The sequence below is a fragment of the Ipomoea triloba genome, chromosome 8 (genome assembly GCF_003576645.1).
Source record: "Ipomoea triloba cultivar NCNSP0323 chromosome 8, ASM357664v1".
NCBI classification, from domain to species: domain Eukaryota; kingdom Viridiplantae; phylum Streptophyta; class Magnoliopsida; order Solanales; family Convolvulaceae; genus Ipomoea; species Ipomoea triloba.
Genome location: NC_044923.1, coordinates 7,107,381 through 7,129,887, shown reverse-complemented (window position 1 = coordinate 7,129,887; position 22,507 = coordinate 7,107,381). Strand labels below are relative to the sequence as shown.

At 35.5% G+C, this 22,507-nt stretch overlaps 4 protein-coding genes and 1 non-coding gene across 7 annotated transcripts; 2 read left to right on the top strand and 3 right to left on the bottom strand.

Moving 5' to 3' along the window:
* The first annotated feature begins 132 nt into the window (after window positions 1-132).
* Window positions 133-1,555, top strand: LOC116027868 (dof zinc finger protein DOF4.6-like). 2 transcript variants are annotated; one of them, XM_031269639.1, is made up of 2 exons: window positions 133-270; window positions 753-1,555. In XM_031269639.1, exons 1-2 carry the CDS (start codon window positions 247-249, stop codon window positions 1,458-1,460), a joined length of 732 nt encoding a protein of 243 aa, XP_031125499.1. In that variant the 5' UTR covers window positions 133-246; the 3' UTR covers window positions 1,461-1,555. The 2 variants fall into 2 exon arrangements, with proteins under 2 accessions (XP_031125499.1, XP_031125501.1); XM_031269641.1 differs by lacking the exon at window positions 133-270 and adding an exon at window positions 508-574.
* Window positions 1,556-4,551: 2,996 nt separating this feature from the next.
* Window positions 4,552-7,770, bottom strand: LOC116026850 (ORM1-like protein 2). The gene is made up of 3 exons (XM_031268270.1): window positions 7,521-7,770; window positions 6,817-6,965; window positions 4,552-4,972 (listed from the first exon to the last, which is right to left on the bottom strand). Exons 1-3 carry the CDS (start codon window positions 7,704-7,706, stop codon window positions 4,834-4,836), a joined length of 474 nt encoding a protein of 157 aa, XP_031124130.1. The 5' UTR covers window positions 7,707-7,770; the 3' UTR covers window positions 4,552-4,833.
* Window positions 7,771-9,113: 1,343 nt separating this feature from the next.
* LOC116026849 lies at window positions 9,114-11,033 on the bottom strand. Of its 2 annotated transcripts, none has more exons than XM_031268268.1 (2): window positions 10,900-11,033; window positions 9,114-10,138 (listed from the first exon to the last, which is right to left on the bottom strand). In XM_031268268.1, exons 1-2 carry the CDS (start codon window positions 11,024-11,026, stop codon window positions 9,423-9,425), a joined length of 843 nt encoding a protein of 280 aa, XP_031124128.1. In that variant the 5' UTR covers window positions 11,027-11,033; the 3' UTR covers window positions 9,114-9,422. The 2 variants fall into 2 exon arrangements, with proteins under 2 accessions (XP_031124128.1, XP_031124129.1); XM_031268269.1 differs by having other exon boundaries at window positions 10,948-11,017.
* A 558-nt stretch (window positions 11,034-11,591) lies between these two features.
* TRNAI-AAU lies at window positions 11,592-11,665 on the top strand. Its single transcript has one exon. It is a non-coding gene; the product is annotated as a tRNA-Ile (tRNA).
* Window positions 11,666-12,157: 492 nt separating this feature from the next.
* LOC116026577 lies at window positions 12,158-15,117 on the bottom strand. The gene is made up of 6 exons (XM_031267899.1): window positions 14,808-15,117; window positions 14,503-14,709; window positions 14,279-14,358; window positions 13,012-13,087; window positions 12,825-12,935; window positions 12,158-12,739 (listed from the first exon to the last, which is right to left on the bottom strand). The coding sequence occupies exons 1-6, from the start codon at window positions 14,937-14,939 to the stop codon at window positions 12,599-12,601; spliced, it is 747 nt and encodes a 248-aa protein (XP_031123759.1). The 5' UTR covers window positions 14,940-15,117; the 3' UTR covers window positions 12,158-12,598.
* Window positions 15,118-22,507: the final 7,390 nt, after the last annotated feature.

The window sequence follows — 22,507 nt, the reverse complement described above, 5'->3', positions numbered from 1 at the left end:
TTATATATATATATATATATATATATATATATATATATATATATATATATATATATATATATATATATATATATATATATATATATATATACTGATACACACACATATAGCACATAGAACATCCGATCCACATGCCATTCGATCCCAAACATTCCTTTGGAGAAACTCTACTCTAGTCTAGTGAGATAAAAACTGGTGATTTAATTTTTCTTTTCAAGAAAACACTTTTTTCTTCCCATCCTATCCATGGATAATGCTCAATGGCCACAGGTAGACATTACTGTACTGTTTCAAGAACACAATTTATATATTGCCCAGGATCTGTCTTTACTTCTTGCAACTTTTCTTTGATGAATCTATGTCTTGATTCATATGTAATTAAGTTTTTCCACCACAAAATTAAAGTATTTAGGAAAGCTCCCACTTTACTCTTTTTGTGCATTGATAAAAAGTAGATGAGATGAGCTAGAATATTGGAAAGATAAAATTTGTTATTATCGGTTTCTTTTCTTTTGTTTTAATGTTCTCTCATCATATTCTTCTGGGAATTAAATGATTTCTTTGATGACCAAGTGTAAAGCATCTGACTTTTTTTCTTTTCTTTTTAGCTTTATTCCTTTGTTTGTTTCTCTTCTGTATGCTTCTCCTTTTTTAAACCCTTTTTTTTTTCCTGTGATCTATCATGAAATTGATGAAAATAAGAATAATTTATTGATGTTCCCTTTGTGGTTGGTTTTTTTGGTGCTTTTTAGGAGTTAGTGATGAGACCAATGGAGGAAATAGTACCAATAATTGGAAACACATCAAGGGGTGAGAGAAAAGGTAGTATTAGGTTTCAGAAAGACCAGGTTTTGAAGTGTCCAAGATGCAATTCTGCAAATACTAAGTTTTGCTATTACAATAACTATAGCCTTTCACAGCCAAGATACTTTTGCAAGACTTGTAGAAGGTATTGGACTGCAGGTGGATCTCTGAGGAATATTCCTGTGGGTGGGGGTTCAAGAAAGAACAAGAAACCTTCTTCTTCACTCAAGAAAAAAGTGGCTGATCTTGTGCCACCTGTCCCAATTTCTGGTGATCATCAAAGCTCTAGCAAGATCCATGGGGGTGAGGGTCATCATCAAGATCTCAACTTGGGAGGTCAAGTTTCAGCTATGGAGTTGTTGACTGGGTTCACTTCAATAGGGTTGAGCACTGCTCCTTTCATTTCTGATCCAAATTTGCTTTACTCTCAAGCTGGGATTTTTTTGCCTCAATCCAAACAATGCCTAAAGATCTGTTTGGATGGGATTGGGAATGGGAATCGCCAGCATCATCATCATCTTCAGCCAATGCAAGATACTACTACTAATACAAGGTTTTTGCTTCCCTCTGAAGATTTGAGAAGCACTGCAAGTGATCAAGACAGAGATTGGAACAATGGAGTTTTGAGAGGTGGTGGAGGAGGAGAATCATGGTAATTAAAGAAAATAGTTCTTCGATAAGTCTAATCCCAGATTTTTTTTCCTATTTATCTTTGTGGATTTAATTTTTAAATATTCTGGATTTTAATTTATTTCTTTGTGGGTGCTTTTGTTTGGATTTCTTGAAGAAATTAAAAACTTAACATATATATATAGAGAGAGAGAGGAAATTGAACAAGGGTTTTATCAATGTCATATTATTTCCTCTTTCATTTCTTACTATGGTTGTTTTCACTTGCATTATATTCTTGGTTCTTGAATGGGAAGCTTAGTTTAGTTTCTTAGCATATATTACTTTTGGAGGCAATTAAGTTAAAATAGAAGAGAGGGACTCTTTATTTCATGATTCTAGCTACTTTTCCTTCTCTCTTTTTTTTCACTTCACTTTGTTGGTCAAAAGTTAATCTAGTAAAATAAAAATTATTTAACTAATTAATAATATTTACCTGTGGGACTGATCGATTATTCAAGTAAAAATAGGTTTTCTTGTAAAAGCTAGTGCAGACATACAAAATGCATAATTACTATACAATGTGTATTTAATGATACATAAAAGTGTATTCAAGAAAATTGTACTTTTATGCTTCATCGATACACTTTGAAGTCATGCGCACTTTTAGTACGTGTTTAAAATTTTGTAATATTTATCAAAATATTACCGTACTTTTTCCTTTACTCAAACCGTTACGTTGATTATCCCAAATTGATTACTAGTTTGCAGTAGTCTGTGTTTTAACCTCAAATCTTGTTCTCACCTAATCCTATTCCGTTTGTTCATTGTATTTAATTTTTTATTACATCTAACACAAGATAAGAATTACAAATTTAAATCTAAATTTATTAGATGAAAAGATATGTAACTTTGGTCAAACTAAGTCAGTAGTTGTATATGCATGCAATGAACATGATGGATGAAGCTAGCTAGTAAAGACGACTGTAAGAGTACTACCCTCCTCAGATGCAGCTGCAGTTTAAACTTCAAACCATTGATCATTGCTAGGGCCTATCACGTTTAGTTCCAACCAAAAATTATATCTTGCATTTTCGTCTATATATTTTCACCTATCTAAAAATTCTTAAAATCTTTATATTATATTGAATACCTAAAACACAAAAATGAATAAATAAATTCCCTCTTTTTTTCTTGTTTTTGTGATTTTGTCTTCAGTTTTCCAAGTAGGTAAAGAATTTTAGAAAATGATATTATGTATTTTAGGATAAAATTCTAGTTACATATCTTATTTTATAATTTATTTTTTAAAAAATAAATTAATTTAGAATAAAAGATCAGATCTGACAAACCCTACTTCCTATTGGTTTTATCAAGAAACACACAGACATTCTCCTTGGTAAGCATGCTAAGAATAATCTCTCTTACCTGCATACCACTCCTTGGGGGGTGGGGGTGGGGGTGGGGAGGTGTTCTCCTTCAAAATCTAGGTCTGATCTTTACATAATATTTTATGTGAGAGTTGTTTGCTGTAAGTCACTTCCACACTGAGAATGCTGACTATGATCCACCACGCTGCTTGTTTTTAATGGTGGTCGTTTTCTTGAGCACTTCTGAGGGATTTGAATGGTAAGTTTGCTACCTCCTCCATTTAACTGTCGCTTTGTTCCGATTTGGAATATTGAAAACCTAACAAGAGGGCATTTGGAAGGAAAATTTATTCAAGGTAAAAACTTGTGTGAGATCGTCTCACGAATCACTGTTCGCATGAGACAGATCAGGTATGTAGTATCAAGGAAAATTTATTCAAGGTTTTCATTCTTAAGGTGCGTGGTTTCTGTGTTTAAGGTGAGTGCAGTTGAGAACTTAAGGTACGTAAGTTTTGTGTTTATGGTGCGTATATAGGTTTGTGCTTAAGGTGCGTGATTTTCCTTCTTAAGGTGTGTGGTTTCTATGCTTAAGGTGCGTGCAATTAAAAACTTAAGGTGTGTGAGTTCTGTGCTTAAGGTGCGTATGTTTTGTGTTTAAAGTGTGTGGATTTCCTTCTTAAGGTGCGTCTTTGCATCACTACTTAAGATGCGTCATTGTTATAATCTGAAGGCGCGTGATGTTAAGAGCGATATTCATGTACATAATTTATTAATTGCATGTACATAATATGTTAACTACATGTAGTATTTTTATTAGAAATTAGAAATAATTTTATTTTTTTTACAAAAAAAACATCGCACGAAGCCATTTTCCAGAAAAATGAGCTCATTTTCTGTGGTCAACGGAAAATGTTTTCCGTTGACCACATTTTCCGGATGCTGCCAAACACCAAAAACCCGGAAAATGATTTCCGAAAATCATTTTCCAGGTTACCAAACACACCCTTAGTGTTTATATACATCAAGGTGTAGATTTATTGACACATAGAACAAATATTATGAACATAGTACATGATAAGTGCTATTAAATATGATGTACTAGTTGACACTTAATATAAAACGTCACTTTTTTTTTTGGTGTAACCTAAGGTCTACACCGTCGGACACCTTTATTGGGTGGGACAACTGGCCTGGATATTTAATGCTACTCCATATCCAAAACAAAGAATCAAACCCTGGACCTTTGGTTAAGAATGAATGAGTCTCTTCCACTCAACAACACCCTCCAGGTTATATAAGATCAATTATGGTCCACAATATAATTTACCGGCCTTGTGGCCTTGGCTGGCACTTGACATTGCATCACTAGTATTAAATTATGTTATTGGCTCTACTAAAAATATTTTCTAGTTCTAGCTATGCCACTGAATAAGGCCAAAGGATATGGCAGTTACCTTTAGCTTGCCCCTTCTGTTTATTCCAATGACATTTTTTTAATAAAATTAATTACTACGTAGTATATTTTAACTGATTAATCAATAAAAATATACTTCCAATACATTTAACAAATAAACTGGATGTTATATTAGACACCCTCTGGGCCTCAGGCATAGGCATAAAAAGGCAAATTTCTGCATTAAAGAGGACAGAATATAAATGAGGCAGGAACAGCTTAACCAGACAACTGATAAGAATGCTAATAGAACCAAACTTCTTACAGTACTAGCTTCAGCAATTTGAATGATCAAGTCCAGTAAGGAAGAAATTATTTGGTAGGCCAAAAACTGTGAATCCGCTTTCTGGGAAACAAAATTTTAGTACATAATATCTTATTTCATGGGAATTTCGGTGATTTTACCTAGTACAAGACTAGCAAACAAGGAAAATTTATCCCGCATGACATAGCACTTGGTTTTCTTGGTAGTATGTCTCTTTCCTAGTTCAACTGTTTAAGCATCTTATAGTGGTTGTAAATTTACAAAGCCAATAAGAAACAATATACTAGTTGGGAGCTGTTGCTGTATGTATTTTATAGTACAAATAAGTCGGCTTACTGGTCAGCATTGATGCCGAATATGCGAACCTTGTGCATGTTTGGGAACTTGGCAACAACCAACACAAAAACCGCAAGTGTGTTGAAAAAGAGCATCGGGTGTTGATAACCAGTTGTGTGGGAAGCTATTAGGTACCTGCAAAACAAAACAGCAAAATGAACCACCAGTTCCAGGCATCTCATAGAAGAAGATTAAACCTAGAACTCTAGAAGGATGCTATGAGAAATCAGAATCATTTACAAACTAGTTGCATTGACTTTTTTCTTCTGTTTTTCATATAAGAATTTTACCACACCTCACATGCTACACTACATACACACCACAAATAATTTCTAAATCTAGCCCACAGCAGAAGAAAGGAATTATCTCAAGAGCCAACATCAGCTGATCCCAAGTCACCATCACTACCACCTAGATTCAAGAAGGAAACCATACCAAAAGCTAGAGATGTATCCTGCATTTATTCGATTATTTCTCTTTATTTTTCCTAAGAAAAGCACTTCAAACTTCTGTCCCTATCTTCCATACAGACCTTCAAGCTAACTCTGAGTTAAATCATGGGTTTATCTGCCACACTTCAAATGGGCAATCTCAATCAGAGCAATGAAGAGCTGTTTTTTATTAATTCATGATATATGTAAACTCCTAAAAGTGTTAGTTTTTAGACTTTCATTGAATAGCAAACATTCTTACATTTTAATGGCTAATGACTAATGACTAATGCCCAATTGAATCACAATAGGCACAGCATTATATAACTACACATAGAAGTCCGTCACCTATAACACTAAAGAATTTAGGCAAAAGCAGAAAGAAGAGAGAATGAGAGACCTCCTTCTTTCAGTTCTTTGCCACCAAACGAAGTAAATGAATATCTTTAAAGACTTATTTTTCTTTTGAAGTAGTGAAACTTGAAGTTTCTGAAACGTTAGTGAAATATTTAAAGTACTGGAAAGCATATGTTTAACAGATAAAAGAAGAAATTGTGTCTTGCTATTTATAACATAAACTAGCCCCAACCCAAACGAGTGTTTTCTTTTGTCAAATATGGCTCGCACCCTTTTAAGCAACAACTAAGTAGACAGAGCTAAGCAAGTAAATAACTCTATGAAACAAGAGCAATGATTTTGTTACTATAACAACAAAGCAGCATTTCAGTGGCTATTACCGAGTATTACAATAATATGCACTACTTATAAAACAACCATATGGTTTGTTTCGGAGTAAGTTTGGCTTATGTACCTAGTAATTAGCTCTTGGTAAATACATAAAGCATTATGCACTAGGAAACCTCAAACATGCAAAAAAAAAAAAAAAAAAAAAAAAAAANCAAAAAAAAAAAAAAAAAAAAAAAAAAACTGATTGGTTCATCCACAGTAATTCCAGGATGAGCAAACTCATCACTTCCTCGTTAACAGAACTAGTTCATTTGCATTTTCTAGCTATCTCCTATCTCTACATATTGTTGACTGCAATATTGCTGCTGCCACCCACATTGGTTCATCCAAAGTAATTCCAGGATGAGCAAACTCATCACTTCCTTGTTAACAGAACTAGTTCATTTGCATTTTCTAGCTATATCCTATCTCTACATATTGTTGGCAGCAATATTGCTGCTGCCACCCACATTCTGTCATAACAGCATTACATTCTACATGGTCAATTTAAGCATGTGTCATGCTTAATGAAGTACAAAACTGGGCAACATAAATGCATTATATAAAGGCTAGCAAGGCTGTAGCTCAGATATTTCAATGCTCAAGTTTATATGGCTCTAACTTAACCAGTGCTATAAAAATCAGCCTAGGCGGCCGCCTAGGCGCCCCTAGGCAAAGGGGATTTCACCTCGGGCGCTAGGCGCCCCCGGGCACCCGACAAGTGCCTAGTGCCTTCTACAACATTGCATGAAACAAGATGATGACCTCGTGAGTCATGACACAGTAAGCACCAAACACCTAAAGCATAAAAAGAATACTCACGGTACAACAGGGACAACTGTCAGAAACTTCCTGTTGCGTGTTAGCTGTTTGCCGTCATCTACTTGCTCCCACCAAGTCAGTCGATTGTAAATACCCTGATCATCAGAAAAAGGTGTTCCTTTCTTCCAGTGAAAGAAGTAGTATGTAACCTGCAGGTAAACACAAACGAAACATCCATTTTGTCATTTGCAATCATATCCTTTCAAGGAAGACAAAAAGAAACATCCTGAACTCACCTGAAGGCCTTCATATATTCTAATCAATTGTTAAAAGTCATAAAATCCAACAAAAATCTCCTGTTGTAACATTCTAATAGCCATATCATCAAGGAATACTTGGTTTACTATTACGCTATTTGAAATTATCACTAAAAACACTTTCTGTTATCATGCTCAACAGCTCAAGCATAAAGCATAAAACACTTTCTGTTATCATGAATTAAACAATTCGCTACCACATCACACTAAATAGTGAGCTCAAAAAAAAAAAAAAAAAAAACTAAGCACGTTAATGTTTGCTCACTTCGCTGTCTTTAAGTTTCTATTCAATCCTCAGATTTCAGTACAAATTACATTTAGTAAGAACTAGGAAAAACAGCTTCAATCGCAAACTAGTTTATCAATAATTAGTGAAACAAAGTATCAAGTTATCACGAAAAGAAATCATATGCAACATCAGAGTGTGTTTGAGATACGTATACATACGATACAATGGGAGAGGTGGACAATGGTCCAAGCAATGCCGAGAGAGCATCCGGTAAAAGAGGAGACGATGAGCCAGGAAAACAAGAGTATGAATATGTAGGTGGACCACACCCCCGGGTACGTGAACCACTCGGTGTTCCGATTTAGATCCGTCGGCGGCGCCGCCCGTACATACAAATTTGCCATCAAATTCAAGCCGCCGTGAAATGTGATCGCTAAGCAGAGCAGAGAGGACTAGAGTAGAGGAGACGGAAGAAAATTCAACAAATATTTATCATATTTAAATTAAATATTTACTGGCGAGATTTTTATTAAATTCAAATTAAATATTAAATATTTATAGGAAAAATGACACTTTTTCCCTTGAATTATATGTATATTGTATTTTTACCCCTGAATTATTAAAGTGACGATTTTCTCCCTGTGATGTTAAATTAACATTTTTGTCCTTAAAATAACTATTTCATTTATTTTTCTTCGTGTCCGATTATGTTCGAACCGAACCGTGGTCTTCTATACATATAAATAATAATTTGTTAGAGAAGAAAAATAAATGAAATAGTTATTTTTAAAAATAAAGATGGCAATTTAACATCACGGGGCATCGCTACTTTTAAAATAACTGAGGGGGAAAAACAACCACTTTAATAATTCATGGGGGAAAATGTTATATACATCTAATTCAGGTGGAAAAAGTGTCATTTTCCTAATATTTATATTTTTACTTATTAAATCCTAATAATAATAATGTTTAGAGTACCAACTATTTAACTAATACTGCCTCAGTCTCATTTTATGTGTCTGGTCGATTATCGAGACTTGATTAAAGTTATTTATAATTTAGTTTTTCATAATATTAAGTTTGTATTAGTATATAAAATTTATATGTTTAAAAACTACATTAAAAGTATTATTATTAAACACAAAAAAAATTAATTAATTAATTAATTAAATATATGCAAAGAAAAAAAATTAATTTGACCAATGAATAATAAATACGATAGATAAAATGGGACAGAGAAAATATACTATAGTGATGGTAATGAACAAGTGAATTAAAAAAAAATAATAATAATAATAGCACCCCAGTAAATTTAGTAATAATGTGATAATTATTTTAAAATTTCCATGCAAGAGGGACAAAGTAAATCAACACTTATTTTCAAAAAAAAAAAAAAAAAAAAGTAAATCAACACTTTAGATTAAATGATTTTTTTCTTTCAAAGGTTGAAGTAATTAATTAAATCATATATGGTGTTTTAAAAGAATTCACTAATTATCACTATAATATACTCTATATGGAGTAAGCCAATAGTAATTTACATGGACAGTCAAACTTGAAACTCTGGGTTTACCAAACCAATTCACATGGAGAGTCAAAGCTATATAGTTATCAAGCCAATTACCCAGCCAACACAATTGGAAATGCCCTACATAATGTATTATTCAATGATATAAAATATAGCACCAAAATTCATTTTTAAAATACTACACCATGCATGATTAATTTATTATTCAACAAAAATGCATAATTAGCCTCGAAATAGTGGCCAAATGGGTGGTGCATGATTTTTATACCTAAATGATCACAACTTTGATTCTTAGAAACACCATCTAACATTTTAAACTTTTAATACAAAATATTTACAGTACAATAAAAACTTCTATTTCTTGAACAGGCAAGAATATATCTCTAATCTTTAATATAGCAGCTATGCTCTGCTTACTGCTATCAAATGCACATGAGGACATCTGCTAAGATCAATACTGAGAATGGTGGAACAAGAAGATCTAACTTCTAAACAACACATGTCTATATGCCATGATGAAGGGTCATACCCCATCTATAATTCAATCAGAGCATATGCAATGACCAAAAACAAAACCTTCAAAATCTTAATATCAGCTACATCGCTGCCGCTTAAGGTTGGGCATATCTGTTTGGTCACGATTGAGCTCTCTTTTACAGCACTCATTGTTGGTGATGAGTTCCCTTTGACCTTCACAGCCATGGAACAAAGCCATGTCCTCGACTTTCACCTTAACAACATCTGCCCTCACGCCAATGTCAGTTGCGTACCTGCTAAAGCAATACATCCCGGCTGTTGCCAACACCATACCCACAGGGCTTGATGTGAATAGCTTCAGCGGTGAAGAAAGCATGGCTGCCAAAGGCGCGCTTATAACAGCACAAGCTTGACCGCTTCTCCCCAAACCTCCCTGGTCGTGAATGACAAGGCCGGTTTTACAGTACAAGGCAAAATCTTCGCAGTTTCTCTCAAAGATGTCATAGTTGCCGAACCCATTTTGAAGCAAATACATGGCCCTGTGGATTACCGCTTCTGGGGGATCAGATTTTGCAGTGGTGCAAGTACCTCCACGGAATTTTGTAAGGAAAACAGAGGGGCTCGCCCCATACTCAAAGCAATACAACGATCCTTCCCCAAGAAAACACTCCAAGCAAGATAGAACTACTCCACTTTCACTCTTCCGAAATCCACAGTCAGGAATACTTGAGCATCCTGAACTGGGAGTAGAACTGAGAAAAGAATATTCAGTTGAGTCCATCTTTTCTTCACGAGTAAAATGAACAACTTTGTTTCCACCAACATATATTCCTATAAACTCAAATTGTAAGAATGACAGAAATTGAAATTACTGATACTAGACATTTAGAAATGCTTCTGTTGAAAACAATACCAATTTCCAAGTTGAAATTAAGGCACTTAGGGAACACTGAAACACTAACATATATTCCATTTAAATCAAATTGTAAGAATGATAGAAACTGAAATTACTGGTACTAGGCATTTAGAAATGCTTCTGTTGAAAACAATACCAATTTCCAAGTTGAATGAGTTGAAATTAAGGCAATTAGAGAACACTGAAACACTAACATATATTCCTATTAAATCAAATTGTAAGAATGATAGAAACTGAAATTACTGATACTAGACATTTAGAAATACTTCTGTTGAAAACAATACCAATTTCCAATCTGAATGAGTTGAAATTAAGGCAATTAGGAAACACTGAAACACTAACATATATTCCTATCTAATTGTAAGAATGATAGAAACTGAAATTACTGATACTTGGCATTTAGAAATGCCAAATCTGTTGAAAACAATACCAAATTTCAAGTTGAACGAGTTGGAATTAAGACAATTAGGAAACACTGAAACAATAACATTTAGAAACCCTAGCATTCTCGAGATAGTATAGAAAAATTTCCCGATTGCTAGATTTCCAGACCATAAATTTCCCTTTCAGGTTATATGCTTGAACAATTAGGGGAAAATAGAGCACCTTTTAACAGTCAGAAACAAACATGAGATGATACAGTAAAAGAAAAATGTAATGGGGTTTGAATAGAAACCATGATGAGCGTAAGCGAAGACGGTTCTCCAAGTGTATATGTGGTCACCTGCTGCTATTTCGCTTCTTCCTACTCTCTGTGAGAGCAGACCCATTCTCTCTCTCTCTCTCTCTCTCGGTTGGAACATGTGACATGAGAGATGGTATTGTAGGTCAAATGGGTTAATTGTACAATTTTAACAAATTTAAATGATTAACTGGAGATTTTTTTTTTAATTTGGTAGTCTCATTGCATTTTAATATATAATTGAAAAATCTATTTGACTTTTATTTCAAAAAAATAATATTTTCTTTTTAGTATTTTTTAAACATTTTTCTTATGATGTGATTATATTCATTGGGTGTCATAAATTAGATAATCACACATGTAGGGAATTATTCCTGTTATGAGTAGGAATTATGAGGGAGTTATTTTTTTTTAATGTGTAATTTGACATTTATTTATTCATTGACTTCGAGGCTCAATCTCATAACCTCTTATTTGAGATAGTCACTATATGTCACTTGACCACAGAGTCATTGGCTGTCGGAAGAAATTAATTTTATTATAAATCTTTGAAATTCTTGGATGATTCCGGACGTGAATTGCTGCGTGAGTCCTCAGACTGCATTGTTAATGTTCTATTTTGCTTTCATTTTTTAGAGTTGTTGTGTTTAAGGGTTTTATAATATAAAAGCAAAATTACATCACATGGCCTATTAGCTCAGTTGGTTAGAGCGTCGTGCTAATAACGCGAAGGTCGCAGGTTCGAGACCTGCATGGGCCACTATTTTTTGTCCAACCTGAACTACCCTTCCCTTAGCCAATACCTGACTTGATATTCTGCAAAACTTCTTAACATAGGCGTTTAAAGACAAAATTAGCAACTTATATAATTTTCGCTTCTGATAATTAATGAATACTTATATAATTTTGGCTTCTGATAATTAATGAATATTACTTCTGTGAGTGTAAATATACAATATATTAAATGATTTTGGCACACTACATTGTAATAGAGTCAATAGTACTCCAAAAAATGATTTTAGCCATGTTTAAATTTTTTCTTTTAATTTTCAAAAAAAAAAATATCTTTTAAGTTTTGAAATAGTGATAACAATTTTTTTTGGGTAATCAGTATAACCAAGCAAAACCAACATTCAATTATTCCGTTTATTAAAATGTTTACTTTAATACGTTATAATGGTTAAAAAAACATGTTCTTCGTCTCCAACAATTATGCAGAATTTATTATTATTTAAAATTAAACCAAAAAAAATCAAAGACAACCATAGCCACTCTACAGCATTTTAAATTTCTTTGACTCCACATGAAAGCACAAGCTCACATAATCTGAACCAAGTGCACCAGAACATATAGAACTATAGAAGTGCAGTTGTTCAAGGTTACATTCATAGCACTTAGAAATAAAAGAAGAAAAATAATACTGTAATTAAATCACAGTCGCAAACAAAATACCTTAGATGACAACGGAAAAAAAAAAGAAATGTTTGCTTCGATCCTTGTCTTTGTAATATGGCATTTGGTGTTCTAACTTGCGAGCTAAATCACATCATCTCGAGTATTCAACCTGAAGTAAACCGTCCATAACTGGAACAATCACTCATCAGCTTACAAAGATCGGCAAATGGCTTCATAGTATAGCAAACCTTAGTTGTACGGCATGTTCCAATCTGATTTTCGAGAACACTCCTACCTCCTAGTGTTTCCTTCCCGTGGGGTCCTCCCCATCTTTATCCGAGTGCTCGGGATCTTTAGAAGGTTTTTCGGGGACTCTCCACTTAAGTTTATTATCTCTCCATTGTGCCGAAGGTAAGTTTTTATGATCGGGCGTTATCTCCTGTAAACAAAAAAGGGGTGAAACGGAGAGGTTAAGCTTAAAACGTGTAGACCGTTAAGTTCTTGTGTGATTTTGAAGGCTTTACCTCTTCATATATTGTGCTATCGGTTTTGCTAGTGAATGTTGATAGATGCTTTCTAGCCTCACTGAAGAACCGCAATCCCTGGATGTCTCCATCTTTTATACTGGCTTCAAGCTGCCAAAACGCAATGGCCAATTAGGACACGAGCAAAATTGGTTCCTCGTGGTTTTTTGAGCAGAAGATAAAACACCTGAATATGAAGAATGCACAAGAGAATACTCGCAATTGGAAGCCAGCTCTCTTCAGGTGATAGTGACAGATTCGTCCTACAGCAATACAAAAGCTTCGGAATCATAATCGAGCACTTAATCCATTGAGACCAAAACCTTTCACCATATCCATTGTACTTTTTGTGCCGAAAAACATCACAAGTAGCTCAATAGACCTCATAATCTATTTCTTACTAGTAACGAATTTACATATTTCATATCATCCAATAAGCACATCTGAGGCATTTCAAGCAACCTTATGAAGTGCAAGCAGGTTCATCAACGCAATTTTAAAATTCATTTGAAGATATCTATGAAACTTGCGAAAAGGGTAAAGTAGCTATGAGACTAGAATATGCTAGCAATGTAATTAAGGCTTGAACAAAAGTCTTACTACACGATTTACATAGCATGGTTAAGAGGGTTAAATGGAATGGAAATATGGATAAGCTAGAGGTGAAGGGCTGAACTTCAAAAGCTACACAAGTCTTATTACCATACAAACTCTAGCTTCACATCAAACAAGAAAAATAGCAATCCAAGTGTCTTAAAGCACATCTATTTGTCATCAACTTTCTTGCATTCGTTCTTGTCATAAACAACTCAAAACCGGGTAAGCAAAAGTCATTTAATGGCTTGATCATAGATGACAACTCAAAACCGGGTAAGCAAAAGTCATTTAATGGCTTGATCATAGAGTTAATACCCAATTTAGTCCTTGACTACTATGTTTTTTTTTTCAATTTAGTCCTAAATGTCTTTTTGTGCTTAATTAGGTCCTTGACTTTGATTATTTTATCTAATTGAGTCCTTTGTAAATGTAGCTTGGGTAATTTTCACTCTGTTAATACTCAATTCAGTCTTCAACTATAGTGATTTTTCTAGATTTAGTCCTTGATTCTATCATTCAAGGACTCAATTACGTAGAAACATCAAAGCCAAAGATTCAATTAAACACAAAGAAGACGTTTACCGAAAAAAATCACTATAGTCAAGGATTAAATTGACTATTAACTACTTGATCATATAACTCGAAGCAAAGAATTTATAACTAATTGAACTCATTCCACAGAGTGCATAGTACAGCATAAATCCTCTGCTTTCCAACCCATTCTCCTAGAAGCTGCACAACAAACTGCTCTAACTCGACAAGAAAGCAAATCAATAATTCAAAATTTTGGTTTTTTACAAACATTTGGAACCTTAATCACCACGAATCTCCTGATAAGTAACAACAGATGATTTTACCTCAAGTAAGGAGCCAAATACACAATAGCATACACCGCGTATCTCCTCTTCCCCGTATCCAACCACGCGAAAATCCAACTCTAGCAATAAACGATCAGGAAAAATGAAATTTAAGTAGAAAATCATTAAATCAAAACCCCCCTTTTTTTTTTTTGCTGTTTAATGAATAAATACTTACTGGACTCTAGTATGTTATGAAATTATGAATATCTGAAAAGACTTACCATCCAATTGAAATATGGGATGAAGCTAATAATCCCCATGACAGCGAACCTGGCATCGGCGGAGTCAATCACGGAGTCAGTTTCCTCGTCGTCCGGCGAGGGAGTGATCGGGAACACCAGCGAGTTGAGAATGCACGCGCCGATAGCGACGGCGATCGGCGCGTCATTCGCCAGCTCCGCCCTACACCTGCCAATTCCGAATCTTCTCTACGACCCAGAAAGGGGAACGGAATATAAAAACCGGGATTTCCATAAACTATATCAACAGATTACGAAAAATTAAGATGGAATTTTGAGATAAGCACCTGATTAAGGCTTCTCCGGAGGCGGCGGAGTTGGTGTTTGTTCAGGGGTTTAAGGGATTGGATGAGAGAGGGGTTTAAGGACAGAGAATTTGAGCGGAGAAGCGGAGAAGTGGCGGTGGTGAGGGAAATCATGGCCTTGAGTGGGCGGAGGAAGAAGATGACGAAAGAGCAGATGAGAAAAGCTTTAGCATCTAAAGTGCGCCGGGGTGGCCGTGGCCGTGGCCGTGGCCGAGGAGGAGTAGGTTAAGGATTTTTGAAAAGATTCTCCATTTCTGCACGTTTAGAAAACTGTGCCATAAATAACTTGAAGTTGAAGGGATAATTGGGAAATTATATACTCTACTGCGTCTGTCCAAACTTCATTGTCTATTCTCGTAATCAATTACGGTCTACGGAGTATAATCTTTAATTTTCTGAAATATAACATTTTTATTGAGTTAATTCAATTTTTAGTCATAGATTTATAGATAGTACTTCTTTTTTAGTCTTGTTTAGTAAAACATTCACATTTGGTCATAGTATTTGTGTTCATAACTATTTTTTGTCATCTATCAACCAAATAGTTATAATGAGTTAAATAAAAAGCCATTTCAGTCTTTAATTACGAATTTTTTCAAAAAAATAAATAAACATACAAATATAACGGGGCCAACTCACTTTGTATAAAAATTATCAAAATACCTTTGTATTTAATGATATTTCAACGATTTGATTGACATAGGACAAAAAATTGGTCATGCCACAATAATACTAGGACCAAATGGAAATGTTCTAATAAAAAAGATTAAAAGTAAACTGTCGCCTATAAATCTATAACCAAAAATTAAATTAACTCCATTTTTATTTCATACATTAATTTTCCGACTTGCGGTGGGCTCCTGAAAATGTCCTAACTATAGGAAATTAAACACCTTTAAGCCCGAGCAAAGTGTTGTAACTAATCCACGGGTAAAGTGCTGGCCAGATTGATTTTTTCATACAAGAGGGGTTCAAACTCCCTACCTCTCTTAAGGGACGAGAGTGCACGATCACTCACACCAACCAAGATGGTTACGGCAGACTAATTTTAAATCTTCAAAATTCATACTGAAAAGCTACTGAAAGAGGTAAATTGCTACGTTTTTCCTTACATGTACACTCTACTTATAAGGGGTTTCATCACCTTTTATTAACTAGAATCCCCTACACTATAATTAGAGCAAGACTTTAGGATAATTGATTTAATCAAATGAACTATCCTCACAAGATGAAAATGACATATTTCATGTGTATATCTTATCTATTATTTTTGGTAGTCCAAGGTAGGCCGTGGACTTCCAAGCAGCAGAGTCACCTCCTCGAGCAGCGTCAATTCCTCGAGCAATGTCACCTCCTCGAGTAGCGTCACCACCTCGAGCAGCGTCACCTCCTCGAGCAATGTCACCTCCTCGAGCAGCGCTACGTCACCTTCTCGAGCAGCGCTACGTCACCTCCTCGAGCAGCGCCGCCTCCTCAAGTAAGTCGTATCCTCCTCAAGTGCGTTTGCTTCCTCCACTTGTGCATCTGCCTCCTGCACTTGTGTATTCGCATCCTCCACTGGTGCATCCGTCGCCTCCACGAGCGGCGTCACCTCCCGAGCGACGTCACCTCCTCGAGCAGCGTGACCACCTCGAGCAGCGTCACCTCCTCGAGCAACGTCACTACCTCGAGCAGCGCTACGTCACCTCCTCGAGCAGCGCCGCCTCCTCAAGTGCGTCGTATCCTCCTCAGGTGGCGTTACCTCTCAAATTAAGTAAAAATAACTAAATAAATAAATAAATATGCCGAGGTCATCACCTCGGCCAATTTGGGCTGAGGTCGTCACCTCGGCCATGGCCGAAGCCCCGTGCCCCGGGCACTATAGCCGAGGTCCCGCACCTCGGCCACAATGATAACAAATAAAATGGGGTCGCCTCACCAATGGCGTCGTCTCCTCATCCACGGTGTCGCCTTCTTCAAGTAGCGTCCTGCTCATCAAGTGGCGTCGCCTTCTTCAAGGAGTGTCCTGCTTGTCAAGTGGCGCACCACCTCGGCCATGGCCGAGGCCCCGTGCCTCGGGCACTGTGGTCGAGGTCCCGCACCTCGGCCACAATGATAACAAATAAAAATAATAATATAAAATCTAAACTCTATTCCCTTAGGGCCGGCACGAGATCCGATCTCGCTAGCTACCTGACGGGAAAGTGTTTTTCTGAGTCAAGCCGAAGGTTTGGTTTCAAAGAACACCAAACTCTATTCCCTTAGGACCGGCACGAGATCCGATCTCGCTAGCTACCTGACGGGATAGTATTTTTTCTGAGTCAAGCCGAAGGCTTGGTTTCAAAAAACACCACACTCTAGTCCCTTAGGGGTGGCACGAGATCCGATCTCGCTAGCTACCTGACGGGAGAGCGGACCTTCGATCAGTCGAGATGAGCTCGAACGCAAAAACGTCAAAAAAAAATTTGGAACTAGGTCGAGGCGTGGCCGACCTTTGCCTCGGCCTCGGCCACACTTGGTCGAGGCCGACCTTGGCCTACCTCCCTTGGCCGAGGCCGAGGCCGACCTCAGCCTGGGTCGAGGCGTGGCCGACCTCGGCTAACTTGGACCTTGGCCAAGGCACGACCTCGCCACTGTGGGCCGAGGCCCGACCTCGCCACTCTTCAAAAAAAAACAATTTTTAGACACTTAATTACTCCCAAACCACCTCAATCGCTCTCGTTGGCTAGGGAGTGGGGGGGACTGGTGATAGGATAATTGGAAGTCCACGGCTTGGATGGGAGCTGGTTCACTCGGTAACGCCACTGCTTGTAAGTCCACTGCTTGAATGGGAGCAACGTTCATTGGGTAACGCCACTGCTTACCAGAGGTGAACGACTCTGCTACTTGGAAGTCCACGGCTTGGACGAAAGTAGTCTTCACTTGATAACGCCACTGCTTGTAAGTCCACTGCTTGGATGGGAGCAGCGTTCCCTAGGTAGCGCCATTGCTTACAAGAGGTGAACGCACAAGTGAAGGTGGCGGACGCACTTGAGGAAGAAGCGCCCGTGGTTGTTGTTGAGTTGGCTACGGAGATCACCCTTGCGGCGATCTCACACGCGATTACTATTGAGCTGTTTACGAATATCACCCGAGGGGTGACCATTGATGAGCTGCCCACGAAGATCACCCGAGGGGTGACCATTGTTCACTCGATGAGAACCATGAGAGCTGCTGGATCCGGGATGACCATTGTTCACTCGATAAGAACCATGAGAGTTGTCGGATCCGGGATGACCATCGATAGTGATGAGATGAACTGGGTGTTTTGCGATTTGTGAAGTTTGCCTGAGATATGATATCGGCTCTCAATGAAAGCACCAATGACGGTAATAATGGTTACCGGGTATATTATTTGAGTATAATTTGTGTAATGTTGAGTACAATTGTAAGTGAGTACATAGTGTTGTGTTAGAAAACAGAGTGTCCCCCCTTTCAAATGCTTTGTCAGTCCTTTTATCTTCCTCGGTGCAGTAATGGGGCATCAATGCTAAGGCACTGAGCCGTTTGATCATTAACCGTTTGAGTGTTAATACTTAGAGCTGAACCGTTGAGCATTGATGTTGAGGAGCTGAACCGTTGAGCATTAATGTTGAGGAGCTGGAAGAGCCGTTGGACATTGATGCGGAGGTGCTGAGGAGTGAAGTGCTGAATTTTGGGTCTTGAACGTGGTTCCGGGTCGGGTATCCAATTATCCTGTCAGTTCAATTTGTTCTGAATTAAAGATTTTGATGATATTTTAATTTAAAGCATAGTGCGTAGAAAAAAAAACATATATATTTCATGCATGAAAGATGTAGTTGGTGAGTTGGTTCCATTGTTTTCCAATGGCTCATGCTGTTGAAAAAGCATTGACAAGTTAAACAGGCATGTAATCAATGCAACAAACAAACACTTAATTATATTGGTAGGAATGAATCGAAAGAAAAAGTGAAGATAGACCTGATCGAGCCGAGCCTCCACCACATGCAATCTGTCTCAACACAAAATTATATACAAATTGGAACGAAAATGATATATACCAACTCAAGTTGCCATATCAAACACATTCATTAATTAGACGATAAACGTTTCACATTTGCATGTGTGGATCGGATTAAATATTAATAATAATTCAATGTAGACATTTTTTTCTTGGGCTTCACAAGGGACGGATCAGAGTAAGAAAAATTAGGTTAAGGGGTTAAAAGTATAGCAAAAATTTACAGTGTCAATGAATATTATTTGTATCGATCATACTTGATATCATTGCATATCATACATGCATAATTGTACTAACTTTTATTGATAATAATTTTTAATGATAATTTATGTAATTATGTATGAAGTACATAATTGTACGGCGATTGACATCAATATCAATCGGTACTCTATAACTTTTCATATAATACAAAATATATACAATAATAAATATACTTTTATTTAAATATTGCTTGTCACTCTTTTATCAAATTAAAGTTGTCAATTATTTTGTTGCAACAATTTTTTTAGATAATTAATTAATATTCATTTTACTAATTAAATTAATATTTTAATTATTAAGGGATGGGGATAAAACTCAAAATCACTAATTAAAAAACTAACATTAACATTAGCCTTTTCTATTTATTAACTAATCCTTTGTGTTGCACAAACTTTGAATTTTTCTCTTTTTGTAAATTATCGTGACTAGAATTTTAAAAATATTTTGAATTATAATTCCTTATAGCTTACAACAATGACCAAGGAGCAATGAAATAAGTGTTATTTGGAAGTCACAATAGTTGTATTATATTGGCAACGAACATGCCTAAAAAATACATACAACTATAAAGTTAATAGTTACAGATCGAGTCTCACTACACTCAACGTGTTTGTTTACTAAAACAATACAATGAAATGTGCCCATTGAGTGTTGTTGGTGCACTCGAACACCTTTTTTCTTTTGCAATGTCCGACTTTTTCTGAAAAAATAATCACTCTGCAAGCACCTCTCATCTTCTCTCTCCTATTTCTCTCCCTTTACTTCACACTCTCTCCCCTCTACATAATTAAAAATAATAATAATAAAAAATCATAGCGATGCTCTCAACTTTTGCCCATGTACCCACCCAAACTCCTCAATAGTCTATTTTATTCATCTATAGCTAGAGCCTAGAGGGCTTGTATTATGGGCCTTCATCTTCAACAATGTCCTGTGCGCTTGGTTGGTGCGAAATTTTATATCGAGTTTTAAATGAGCTTTTACAGCCATCGTTATATCATGGATCAGGGCAAATTATACTGTGCACCATGGTGCACATAGCAATGTGCACCACGTACGTAAACGACGTCGTTTTGAGCATTGTAAATTAATCGTCTCTTGTTTTGGAAATCATGTTTTCCGTTTCGACCGGTCAGTGTATTATGTTAATATTCTATGTATTCTAGGTAATCGTTCTGTGTATTCCAGGCAATTATTCTGTGTATTCTAGGCAACCGTTCTGTGTATTCATGTTAGTAACACGTGTTGTGATGTGTTTGTACATTAGAATGTTTAGGAGGATGAGTTCTGTGTATTTTGTGTCAATATTCTGTGTATTGGTGTTATTAACACAGGTTGTGATGTGTTTGTGCATTCGAATGTTAGGAGGATGAGTTCGGTGTATTTTGTGTCAATATTCCGTGTATTCTGGGCAAACATTCTGTGTATTCTAGGCAAACGTTCTGTGTATTCTAAATAATGATTATGTGTATTATAGATAATGAATTCCCTGGAGTAATTCGCGTCCGCGTCCACTAACATCGAAACGACGTCGTTTTGGATCGTGGTGCACATTGCTATGTGCACCGTGGTGCAAGGTATAACGATTGATGGATCAGGGTTGTGCACCGTGGTGCAAGGTATAACGATTGATGGATCAGGGTCTATAGTGTAATGTGGATTCTAGTTTAATACACAGAATTCATGTTTATAATACACATAAACGATGTAATGAACATAAATTATGTGCATTATATAACAGAGGACACAAATACTTAAATAATGCACAGAAGTTATGTTCATAATACACATAATTTATATTTATTATATTATTTTTATGTGTATGTGTATTATGAACATGAATTATGTGTATTATAAAATCAAATTCTGTATATTGAACTAAGGTCCACATTGCATTGTGGATCTTGGTCCACGATATAATTTCCTCTTTTACGGTGTCCTATTGTTTGGTAATGGCAAGTTGTTTGATATTGGGCCAGGGTAAAAACTCTAAGCTAGTTTGGGTTGGGCTTTCATACCCTTTGAATTGCATTTTTATATTTTTCAAATAAAATTCTCTTATATATATACTCTTATTTTATTTTGTGTCTAACTCAATTAATGAGAACTTTTTAAATTATTTATAATTCATTATATTTTTTTATACAAAGTATTAATTAGTTTAGAGTTGGGAACAAATTTTATATTTAGAAAGTACATAAAATGTATAATTAACCTCAAAACGATAAATTCAAATGGAGTATGATGTTAAGGGGCAATGCTATCTGAATCTTCTTTTATTTTTTAAACCGATTCTTTTACATTTGATGTCATTAGTCAAAATATTTGGTGAAAATTCTGGTCTAATATCATGTTTATGAATAAGCAACTTGATGATATAATGATATTTGGATCAAATTTTTGTATATGCCCCATTTTACATTTCTCTCATGATTTCACCTCCTTACGTGGTAATATATGATTGTTTCTTTTTGTTTTGATTAATTAGTAGAATTATTTATTATCGCGAGATAGAAGCGACTAATTTGTGACAATCAATGAATAAAAAAACATTTTATTACCTTTTTCAACAAAAAAAAAAACATTTTATTACCCGGGATGGACAACTGGACATTGCAAAGTAAAATAATGAGGGAAATATTATTTATTTTTTGTTGTCAAATCTTATATTAAATAATATGATATGTAATAAGTATCATATCATTTCATATTCATTAATTATCATTTCATATTCATTAATTATCATGAATTGATTGATCTCATAATTAATAAGATAAAACCATATTAAATGATATAAATTTTGATTTAAAAAATTATTCCATATAACATTACTGTCCTAAAATATCAAGCTAGCTCCAAATCCTTATATGCTTGTATAGATAGAGGCCATAGACATGGAGTGTGGCTAGCACAAGATTGGTCCCAAAATTTGGGATAATGAATCAAATTTTTATTCTTGATATGACAAAATTGTTTTTATCCCAAGTAGACTACAAATAATGGGCATCTCTATTTGTTGCGTACAAAAAGTATGAATAGAACAATGGTATAGACCCAAAATTTTATAATCATTTAACATAATTTTAGATAATTAACTAGACAATTCGTTATAATTAATCAATTCACATTAATCAATGAATGTAAAGCAAATATAACACATATCACATGCCACATAACTGGAATAACTTGTCGATAGTTTTCAAAGGACAAAAGAAAGAAAGAAAAAAGTGAATGGCGGTAGAGCATTGGAGACTAATGATTACATGAGAAGGATAGCATATCATAAAACACTAATTTTTGTATCAAATATTGTATTAGATCATGATATGGCATGCAATAAGCGTCACACACCTTGATATTTATTACCATGTATAATAATTGCTATGAATTGATCGATCATATTATAAATTAATTACATAAA